The sequence below is a fragment of the Bacillus rossius genome, chromosome 6 (genome assembly GCF_032445375.1).
Source record: "Bacillus rossius redtenbacheri isolate Brsri chromosome 6, Brsri_v3, whole genome shotgun sequence".
Lineage (NCBI taxonomy): Eukaryota > Metazoa > Arthropoda > Insecta > Phasmatodea > Bacillidae > Bacillus > Bacillus rossius.
The window spans coordinates 45655464-45667850 of NC_086334.1; the positions used below are offsets into that span (position 1 = coordinate 45655464).

General features: G+C 40.9%; 1 protein-coding gene across 1 annotated transcript in view; it reads right to left on the bottom strand.

Annotated features, from left to right (window-relative positions):
• The window catches only part of LOC134533128 (synaptic vesicle glycoprotein 2B-like), a 75629-nt gene extending 65104 nt beyond the window's left edge, over positions 1-10525 (bottom strand). The window contains exon 1 of the mRNA XM_063370406.1: positions 10244-10525. Coding sequence (XP_063226476.1) covers positions 10244-10259 — 16 coding nt within the window. The 5' untranslated portion in view covers positions 10260-10525. The remainder of the gene's footprint in view (positions 1-10243) is intronic.
• Between the last annotated feature and the right edge of the window lie 1862 nt (positions 10526-12387).

Below are 12387 nucleotides of genomic sequence, written 5' to 3' on the forward strand. Positions count from 1 at the left end.
AATAAGTTTAGTGTATTTGGGATGCGTATTTGTTGCGTATTTGTTGCGTATTTGTTATAAAATCGTATTATAAAAACGAAATAATATTATTCCCCTGTGGTGCTGACATCTATGGTGACGGATGCGAACCGCACTATCTATCCGCTTCCGCGGCAACCAGGCACTCGTTAATACATATTTTCCTTTGTTTATCGCGAGGGGCGTTATCATTAATGAATTATAAATAAAATTTCGTGCCCGGGGCCACAATTGCATATCATTATGAGCACTAGAAGACATAAAAACGTAAAATATTCTCGACGAATTTTAATCTCTGCCCCAGCGCACCACGAGCGTCTGGGTTAGCGATTAAAGCCGAAATTCTTTCTTAAACTTACTAATACTTATTTTATTAACTGCAAGGTCATTTTTATTAAATCATACGTTTAATTGCACGACGAACAAACTTCGTCGTTAAATGTGTAGTTGCGAAAAAGCGTAAAACATTCTCGACGATCTTGGAGTTAAATAGAAAACATGTATAAAAGTTATAGTTAAAATAATCTCTTCGTTAAAGTAATAATCATATTTGAATTAATGAGTGCAAATAGAAGTAAATTTATCAATTAAATTGTAGATTTCATGTCACTCCTTCTTTGTATCCATACGAAATAGTGATAATTCAAAAAAATGATTCAATTTTATTCATAAAAGTATGCAATCATTTCATCAATGTTTTGTTATGACGTTGTCACGTTAAACTATCGTCCGTAAACCGACTTTACAGAAAACCAATTTTTTTTTCTACTTTGACTGACGTCGTAACGCCGGAGGCTATCCGAGTCCGGTCTCAGCCCGCCAGTATTGGCTTCCGCTGGTGGAACGCACCCCTAGCAAACCCAACCCAGGTCAAGCGCGGAACTGTGACGCAAGTACTCACAGTGTTACAATTTTGCCACTGAACTCCACCTAGCGCGAACAACCGTCAATTAATCGTTGAACGCACTCGTAAAACAATTCCATTTAATCAACACGTAATTCGTAAAGTGCGTCGTAGCACACGAGTGCAAGCCTCCTCAGGGCACATTAATTAACGAACGTCCTTAAGTTTCATCACGGCCCAAGAGCTTAAATTAAGTGTAAGATAAAGTGCTGAATCAACATCCAGAACAAACCACAAACTTAAACATAACCAATGGTTTTTAACATGTAATTACGAGTCTTTCCTTTGACTCATTTTTTCAAATAATAAAGTTTCAATGTTAGCAATTAAAACTTTAGTCAATGTTTAGAAATGAAATTATCACCTGAATAATTAATCACACAAGGGTCATGTACATTTAGTGAGCAAGTTATCAAATACTAAACCGAATAACGGTAATCTCTTTCTTGACTCGTGGCGGAACTATTCCCCCCCCCCCCCCCCCCAGTGGGGATCCAGAATTTTGGTTTGGGAGGGGCTTGACCCAGCTGAGGCTAGGCTTTATCAAGGCAAACACTAAAACAATAGTGGACCCAGATGCTTTTGGGGGGGGGGGGGGGGCCTTGAGCCCCTTAGCCCTCCCTCTGGATCCGCTACTGCCTCCCCCCTCCCCCTTCCCACTCGCCAGTCCCCTCCGGAGTTCTGATCAGCTCGCGGCCCGGGGCGAAAGTGTTCGTTCCGTGGGGAGTCATGTCTCAAACCTTCTTTAACGTCAACTCCCCACGCGACCCCGGGTCGGTTTTTACGGTGCAGGGATTAACCCGGCCGCCTTAAGGACAGCCATTATCCGGACCTGGCCGGCCCAGGAGACAGCTTTAGTTCACGCAGGCGAACAAACGTCTGCCGGCCTCAGCCACCTCCCCTCAGGATTAATTTAACGTGAATAATTCGCACATGCGAATTAGACTTACCGCCTGTTATCTTCAATATACAGACGTGGCCGACTCCAAGTGACCACTAAACCTCCCCTACGACGAACTGCCCTAGGGAGAGATATTCGTAACACAATCAAGAGTATAGTGTCGTTTAATTCTCGTGTATCCAATTCTGTCCAAAGAACTAATCAAGTCTAGTGCCGTGTACAATCCATGTTCGTCAATAAATACGTGTAACCCACGTTCATGAGTGCAAATGAGTGTTTCTGTTGCGTAGTTAGGCACCAGCCATCTAAGCTGAATAGGGAGTGCCATCATGTTTCATTAGCAGCTAGATTACACTATCAAATCCAAGCCACCGAGTCTAGGGAAGCACGCTGGGGCCGATCGACCCACACAAATGGTTAGACGCACGAGCTAGCCTGGCGCCCTCCCGGAAAATCAAACCATAATCCACCACCAGCCCCTTAGACTCGCCGCGGGAATCGACACGAGACCCCGGCTGACGGCAGGACTTTAAAACATGGAGTTTAATTATACGGGAAGAAGACCCTAAGCAAGACAAAGGAGGAGGTGGAAAGAGCACATAATTAAAAAAAAACTGCATTGAATTAAAGTGAAGGATGAATGGAGTGACAGGAAAATGAAGGAATTTTACTTAGCTAACCCGGCCACAGGCTGCAAACAGTTCGACATGGATGATAACGATGTGTTGGTTAAGTCAAATGTCTGTAAACTAAGGACTAACTACACAATGTGTCTAAGTTTCAATTTTTTTTAAAATCTAATTTAAGGGATAAAAGCCTCTCACAGATGTACAGGCAGAGACGGTTTAGGAACAACAATATGTCTGTTGTTGAATAAATCACCCTATATTGTTGTCGTTTTTGTCTGTCTAAAAATAATCTTTAAGTAGAAACTGAATGTCAAAAATATATAAGTGAATACGCATGTTAGGTATTATTGTTCAAAACTCGGTAAAAAGAACTCAGCATATTTTGTTTTTATACAATTTATTTAAAAACATTTATATAGATGTGAGGTTTTTGAAGAGATTCGGAATAATTACGTAATTTCTCTAATTAGAAAACTACTGTAGTTAGCTATGTGAAATTAATACATATGACGAAACATATTCTGTATTAAAAAATTAATATGCTGTAAATATTTTCATATAAAAAGTTTGAAGTTAAGAGCAAATGGTACAGAACCCTCGTAGCAAGAGTGCATCTCACATTTGCGTACTTTATTATTGTGTTCCTTAACATGTGCATGACTCATTTACTTTTTCTTACAATGCGCGTCACTGCGATTATAATAAATATTTGCCAAAAGTTAACATTCTTTTTCGTAAACTTCCTCCAGTTGCCTGCAAATATAGGAAGATTTTAATGGTGCCTCGCGGGGGGGGGGGGGGGGGGAATATTTTCCGACGAATATTTGACTACCTATCTCATTTAAAAACATTCTAGAAATTTTTTATTGCTTTTTTTGTCATCTTTATTTTTTTTAACGGTGTTTGGGGAGTGAATAACTTATTCGAGACAGTTTTTAATGTTGAATGATAAGCAAATAATAACCTATGAAATTCAATTTCCATTTTAAAATTTTAGAACATCTTATAACTAACAGCGCATGCATTTACAAGGTCTTACTCAAAGGTACAAAACGTGTACCTACATGATAAAAATGTTATCTGACTATGAATATGATGTGTCCGTTGTACTACTCAGGGGCGCATCAACTAAATTTCGAAAAGTGGGGGGGGGGGGCAATATACCTTTTTATAAAGAATCATCGATCCCCCCCTATTGAAGCGGGGGGTCCGGGGCTCCTCCCCCGGAATAAATTTGTATTTCAAGGTGGAAAATGGTGCTATTTAAGCATTTTTATTATCTAAAAATTGATTACACAGCACTTTCTTTGCCCCCGTTTGCCCCCACTTCAAGGTTTCAGAAGGGGGGGGGGGAAAATACCCTTTTTCCCCCCCTGTTGCGCCCCTGGTACTACTCACTGCCTGGGACCACGTAATAAGTCTCCTTTAATGTGTGTCAATATTTCATGAGCATACAATTATGGTCACGAGCTATAAAAAGACCAAATTATAGGTACCCGCGAAGTACAAATAGCTTAATATTTGAGTGACGTATTCTCGAAGAAGAAACTGAAATTTTGTAACACTGTAACCGCCGGCAGACTACATACAGCTTGGCCTTGGACGAAGAGGTTCAGGTGATAAACATTTTAATTACGACCACGGCGAGGATTAGCGACGATGCGAAACATGTGGCCAGCTCACCAGCACTAACAGCTGACGTAAGCTACAGCGCGGACGATCTGTTGACATCAGATGCCTTCGTTTGCTGGTCCTGCTACTGGCCAAGGCCGAAATCAGGATTTTTTGAAAGAGGAGTTTTAAAATAAAATTGCTACTTACATCTCAGGAACAGTAGGTATAATTTTAGAAGTCCAACGTTTATACATAGAAATTTAAATAATGATTTTTCTTGAGAAAATAAAACTGAACCTTTTATATCTTGATTTTTACTAATACTTTTTTCTTGAGAAATTTGTTTGATTTCGTTAAAACAAGTCATAGGGCCTAAATACATAAATATTAATGTTATTTAATACATGAAACATTGTCAAGTTTGTATCAAAAACATGCTTACAGTAACGTGTGCAAACCGGCATTAAAAATAGACTACGTACTTGGAAATACAATTACTACCGCTTCTGTGTATGAAACATTGTTCTGGTAGATGGGGGAGTAAATGTCTCTACTGTAGTTCACTGTAAGGATTACAATAATCATTTCAAATTAATCTCTAAGTAACATTATGTAGCCAATTCGCTGTAATGTTTTTTTATTCTGTCGCCACTAGATTTTTTTTCTTTTAAATCCTTGAAGGGAAATGTCCGGACCCCCACAAACCTCCCCCCCCCCCCTTCCCTTCCGGTTACGTCCTTGTACCGGTGCACGTTACGCGGCTTCGAGCACTTGAAAAATTATGGTAATCAAGCCTAAGAACTAATGTAGAGCATTTGTGCTTAACGGGTTCAAGTGAACATGATGTACGTACGTTTTTAACTAATCATGCAATGAATACCCTAAAGAAAATTACATTTACACGTAAAAATATTTAAATTCACACTTATCTTCAATATATGTAGTTGACTGTTTGTATTTCAGTTACGTAAAACAAAACTTTATCATACGCACCAGCCGCGTTACGCTGGAGTCACATTTTGTTCACGCTGACGTCATGTGTACCGAATGTGATTGGTTGGAAATGTTAGTGTCACCGCGGCTCGTGCGTATCAGTTCCATTGCTTCACACGTTTCGCGGCTATTAAGTGCTTGAAATTTGGGTGTGGTAAATAAGTCTTAAGGCCCGTACTACAATGGCACACAGTGGAGACAGATCACGAAATCTCCCGGAACATATCACTACCGCATCTCTGCTGCTTCCACAATGCACACAAACTTAACAAATGGCAACCAATGATATATCAAGTTTATAAAATATTAAATTAATTTTAAAAAAATATGCTTCGAGATTGTAACACGGCCAGAATTTACGTATATAAGTAATTAAAATAAAATACAAAGTAATAATAGAACACTGGATATTATTGTGCTTGAAACTATTTTTAACATATTTCGAACATAAACAATCATAGCTACCACCGCAGCCAGTACTGGCTTATATTGGTCGCACGGAAGAGCTCAGCATTGCCGCGCTTCTCAACCCGTCGCCTCGCGGGAGGGGAGGATGCACAACGAGACCTTCGTGGCTACGAGCAACGCGCCCCAGCTGGCTCAGATGCACCGCTGTTCGCCGCGGGGGTCCAAACACCTGCGAGCATCGGAACAGAGTTGAGCCAGCTGCTGTCGAACAGAAGCTGCCACCCGCACTCGGTTCAGAGGCTCTACGACTCTCGCCCCACACGGACCACGGTCCTTCATGCGGAACTCGGAAGCCACGGAAGACGCTCATAGAGCTGGCCGAAAGCCTCAACCCCGCACTGTACGAGTGATCCGACTCTTCCGCCCTTTGCATCCCGTGGGCCACCTACGAGGCTGTCATCGCCTTTGAAACACAGCCCGACCCAGAAGACGAACCGGCCCCAGGCAAGGGCGTCGCCAGCCGATGACCAGGGGGGGGGGGGAGCAAGTTGTGGGAAAAGTATGTATTTTTTTGGATTTGGCTACATTTTTTTAATCTCTAGGGCTCTAGGCGGGGGGGGGGGGGAAACTGCCCCCCCGTAACCCCCCCCCCCTCCTGGCTACGCCCTTGGCCTCAGGGCTGCGGGAAAGCAGCGCCCAGACTGACCAGTCTGTGAAAACTCCGGTATGCCCAGCCACAGGCGACTATGCCCGCGGCGGGGTGCGACATTGGCACTGCGGCGAAGAGTGCCACTGCTGCACTTGACCCTGCTGCCACCTGCTGCGGACATGCCCTGGCACTGCAGGAGGGCCGGGGTGCCGGCCGAAGCCATGCCCCGACGAGGTACTGGCGCATCACCAGCCAGGCTACGTGGCGCCCTGCCAGCCTCCACCGAGTGGCATTCGCCGCGGCACAAAGAAGCCATTCGTCTCCTGGAGGCCGGCCTCACCGTCCAGCTAGCGGTGGAGCCAGCCCAGGCCAAGCAGCAAATTGTCCCCCAGCAGCAAACCATCCCGCACTGGCGCTAGCAGACACGCTGCACCGTCCTAGGTACACTCCGAGCTAGTCGTGGGTCGAGGGGACTCGTCTCCTCCGCATGTCTAGCCCCTACTCCCGTTCAAGGCGGGGGTTAGTGGCCCACGGTTTTGGGAACCTCGTACATAAACAACAATTTTATACTTTTATATAAAGTGGTCTTGATTATCTCATTTCAGTATCTTCACAATTATGACATATAATGTTTGAATTGAAAAAAAAAATATTTTAACGTTAAATCATAATGCAGTGATTTCAATGACAAAAATATATACACAAATATTTACGAATATCGCGTACATACAACTGGTTCACAATATGTTATTCATACGTCAAGTAACCGGACCTTGTATTTGCTTATCGCATTAAAACACCTGTTTAAATACTGCGAATCTAATCAAAAATGTCCGCTGTTAAATTAGAGACATAGGGTTATGTAAATAATTATTTTATCTTAAATGCATCCTAATTAGACGTAAGCATCTAAACCATGGCTTGTTGATTGGTTGGGGGGAGGAATCAGGTACATATCATGGTTATATCATTAAAAATGTTGTATTTTTAAGTTGTGCTAGTAAATAATCATTACATGTTATTAATTTATCTAAGGAATTACAAACTTCCTTCAATATTTTAAAAAGCAATTAAATTAGGGTAATTATCATACAGTTGTGCATCACAAACAAATAAAATTCTTTTCTTTGATTTAATATAATATAATGAAATACAATTGGTTATGCAATAAGTAACAATTGCAGATAATTTATTTCATAAAGTTAAAGCTTAGAAAGCTTTTGATGGACGGGTGGAATTTTTCGGGCATTCTGATTGGCTCGAGGACACGCGATTGATAGACGGATGGGAAACGGATAGTCCAGCTCTCGGGTCATTTGAAGGAACGCTTTTTTGTTATTCAAACTCGAAAAGCGCGCGTTCGGTAGGTTTTTCGGTTGAGCGACTCGTCGACAACATGGATAGTTTTAACTGAGGAAAGAATCGGCTATCCCGGCATTTCCCTGGCGTGGTTCGGTGAAACCACTAGAAACCGAAAACAGGACCGATTGGCCGTGATTCGTCCCGGTGGCCTTAATGCCAGTCCATCTCGTCGCTCGGTGGACAGGAACTGCAGACTATAATGCCCGTTCTACAACGGCACGGAAACGGAGACCGATATCACGGAACATTTCACTATCGCGTTCTGCCGCTTCCTCGATGCACGGAAACGTAACAAATGGCCACCAATGAGATTGCGTTTCAAGGTTACGAAACACTAATTTATTTAACAATAATATTCTTCGGAATCATACCACAAGCAGAATTTACACATGTAATAAAATTAAACGCTAAAGTAACAATATACACTAGATATTCTTGTAATTTAAATAACTTTTCACGTATTTAGAACATAAAAAAACATGGCTACCAACCCAGCCAAGTACTCTGCGTCTATTGGTCGCCCGTAACAACGTAAACGGAAGAGCTCACTCAGCATTGCCGAGATGATCCGTACGGGTCCGTCTGCGTCTGCTCCGTGAGATCCGTCTACGTTTACGTGATCCGTCTCAGTTTCATTGTAGAACGGACCTAAGGCCGGGTTTAGAAACTTTACGAGGAAAGCAACGTTGTAATAGAGCGAACACAACTGATAAAAAAAAAGGGGGGGGGGGGGAAATCACTGTCCATAAAATACGCAAGTCGCAATCCGTTACCAATCCGTAACTTAAAATTATAAAACATTAGAACACAAATTTCTATCCCCAGTTTCTTTTGATAAATCATGAAAAATAAAAATATTGTGAATTTCATTTAAGTGTTCTTTTTTATCACTGTGTGGAAGTGTAACAAGTAAAAACGTTCCACAATGGCCGTCGGAAACGCAAGAAAACATGAAGTTAAACAATACTTGCGTTGTGTCATTGCGCCTTGCGTAGTTTACAAACCGGTGTGTGGTTTCTGAACATGTTGCGCCCTACGTTCTTGCACAGTTTATAAACCAGGTCTTACACAGATGGCTCTATAATTAACAACACAAGCGCGTTTGTGAAAAATAACCTAGTGAGTGAATTTTTTTAGTTATTTATTATTGCCTATTATCTTGTGTCATATATGATTTTTTTAAAGAAAATAGAATCTGGGGGGGGGGGGAGGGGGGGTTATATTCAATTATATCGATTAAGTAAAGTTTTTCTAAGAGAAAAGATAGTAGGTAATTTTCGCTGTCACAATGATGGTACCTCATGTATTAATGCAGTACCCGAAATCGCTTAAAGAACATAGGTACTTGTACGTATTTGTCCCCGGAAGTGACATCACAAGCGAGTATGCAAGTAAACGTATTTTTCTTTTTACTTCTCGCGAACCTCTAGCTATAGAAACGTCGCCATTTAGAAGAGAGAAAAAAAACGTTTTGTAGGTTATATTTGATATTGCATTTAAGTAATTTAAGGGAAGGTAAAATAATTTTCATTTTATATTTGATTGGTAGGCCTATTAATAAATTTGTTTATAAGGATGTTTCAATAAATGCATGCTCATGCATACCGATTGTAACTACGATACAGAGGGGAATATCCATAAAGTAAAAGACGTTAAATTGTTTGACACTAACGAAGTGCTTAAAATTACTCTTTTAGTTGACCTTTTTTACAATAAAATTTATATATATTAAAACTTTTTCGGCTGGCAAGGTCACAGCATGAACAGATAAGTTCTTCACACTGGGCATACCACCTGCCATATATAGGACTGGTGTGTCAACTCTAGGCTTTCACACAAAAATTTTGGATTTGTCGGGTCTCTAGTGCATTTGCTAGAAGCACATGTTGTACGATGTAGGGTTGAGGGAGAGGGGAATATGTATTTATTCAATAACACGTCGTCCTAAGTTATTTATCGTCTCGCGTGTGTTCACATTGGCTCCATAATTTTTCTGCCCTTTTAATGCTACGATGTATTCACATAAATATGGAGGCATAACAATTAAATTATTGTCTTGCCGAGAAGAAAAAACAACTGAATTTCCCGAAAAATAAAATTTATTTATCAAATTATTTAAAATTCCTCCAAAATAACCTGATAAACAAAATTGTAGAAGTAGTAAAATTTTATAAATTGATCACATATTTAGCAAAGACGTATAACTTTAGGTACAAATCATTGTCCACTCAATTCATTTAAATTTATGGGACAGTATTAACAGAAATTTAATAGATATCAACCTCAATACTTCGTCATCATGATTTTCTTCTGTATGAATATGGGCAAAACGTATCATGTCAGGCCTATAGGGAATAATAAACGCGTGCTTGTCTGATCATTTTAATTACGGTAAAAGTACCGCATCAGGTATCCAAGTATAGGCCTATCTCTTGATCCTGATGGCATGATTCTATATAATACAATCATCCTGTGATATACGATGCTTGCTCGTGGACATAACAAAATCTTCTCATATTAAAAAAAAACAGTTTTGATTGAAATTTTAATACGAATAAAAAAAAATTCCACAAAACCTGGCATAATTTGTTTGTACTTTGATATTGCTTTTGTTTGGCCGGTATCTTTCGACGTACTAAATTAAAACAGCAAGCATGAATGCACCACAGGATCACGCCTTCGGGTTGAATGTATAAAACACGGATTGATTGCGACATCCCTCTATTCGAGTAACGCATCTTCGTACGGATGCCAATCCTTCCTACCTTCTCTGGGCTCCATGTCGGAGAGATGCCGAAGCGCGGTTCAATCGCACCGGCCGCGCCCACGTTCACACGAGCGACGGTGCGACGGTGCCGGCCGTCATGCGAGCAGCCAGCTGCCGCCCCGCGCCGCCTCGTGACTTCCTGCTGGCGCGAGCTTTGCGCGCCCGCCGCCCCGCGCGCTGCGAGCACGCTAACCAACTGCGGCGAGTGATAACCAGCTCGCAACGTGACCTGCTCGGCCGCTCCTGACGCCGTCTGCACTGCGTGTGGCCCCATTAGCCAGCACCACGAGGGTCCGTAGGGTGGATATAACCCCCCTCCCCCTCCCCCTCCCCCTCTCCCTCCCCCCGACTATCGGGGGAAGTAGCTTTGACGTGAATACGTCTTTGAAATTGCTTCCATAGTGGGAGGCATTTTTGTCTGTAAAGTCGGTTTACGGACGATAATTTTACGTGATAACGTCACAAGAAAACATTGATGAAAAATTGCATACTTTTTAATTTTCAAATTTTATTTACAATTTTTTGCAAATTTAATTTAAATAATTTGTTTAAATATAATCCCGAACAATTAGTTGAAAAGCCCGCCTTAACCTATTTGATATTATAAAAGATTTTCTCGCACGGTGATTGGCCGGTTCTTGCACGCTCAGCTCAGGCGGAACGTGACCATTTTTCGTGCGTGCAGCCGGCGTTCATCGATTTGTAAGACGTTATCACGTCAAAAACGAATGATAACAAAAATCGGGGATACAGTTTGGTGTTGCAGCTACATATCTATCATCTCCATTCAAAATTTAACTACACCACTGGATAGCTTAAGGATCAAAGAATTCGTTAAGGGGCCCGCCTACCTGGGCACACATACGGTGTGCAGAGCTTCAGGAAAAACAACGCGATTTCAAAACTGCTCAAGATATCCGCGTGGGGCCTATTTACGAATAGCATTTAAGAGTTCGCTGAGGACCGAAAAGTACTTTTAATTTCGGATTAAGTTTTTAAACTGTATTTTTAGAAGCGTTAAAATGCCTAAAACGCGTGTTTTCAGAGTAATTTTTAGGCATAAAACAATCAGTACAGATTCTTGAAAGCACTTAAGGGGCTTGCATAACACCTTTATCTTCATTTCTCCGCCATATAATGTTACGGTCACCGCTCAAATTTCACAGTTATCCTGTGACGACGAGACGAATGCGCGCCAGTTCAGAGACTTGCGCTTAAGGCCCTGTCACACTGTCAAATATATTGTATCCAATAAATTGGACAACAAAATTTGAAGGGTGATTTTGGATGAAATACGTCTTCAAATATATTGTATTCAATATTATTTGACGAGCAATGTAAAATATATTTGAAGTCATTTCACACTATCAATTTTCTTTGAGTGAGCTCGTTTTACCAAACATTCTGTAGAGAACTGTAAATGACAGTATTTAGAATCAAAAACAAATTTTGGGTCAAGGAACGCGGGCTTTTTTAAGTAGGTTATATTCCAATTTAGGTATATTGTGATCATACACAGTTTAAAATTTACGTTTTCCAGGTGTTTGGAATGCCTGCATTAAGAGCATCAAAGTGTTTCAAAAGCTGTAGCTGTAATTGCAATTGTAGCAAGTCTCAGTAAACTAGAAGAGAAATCTAAGAAAAGGAAACGCAGATGGTGGACGAGACAGTGGATACTTTCCCGGCAAACAAATGGTGTTTTACCCCTTTTTGTCATGAACTTCGATACGAAGATGCCGATTCATTTCCGAACTATGTAATAATGGATTCTGAAAGTTTTGATCTTCTTCTTTCAATTGTGGAGTCTCGCATTGCAAAGAAGGATACTCATTTGTGCCAGTCTATACCAGCAAAGCAGAGGCTGGCAGTTACATTAAGATTTTTAGCGACAGGGGAATCATTTAAGTCCCTTATGTTCTCTACAAGTATTCCACACAACACCATCTCAAAATTTTTACCTGAAATTTGTAGTGCAATTTATAGTGCTCTTCAAAAACAATATTTAAATGTATGTTTAGTAAGAATAAAACATATAATTAAATGTAAATCTGCAAGTAGGCATATACCTTCTCATTCCCGCTTATTTTCTCACCCAACTAGCTGCTGTTGTATGGACTCTTTCACTTGTATTTCATCAAAATT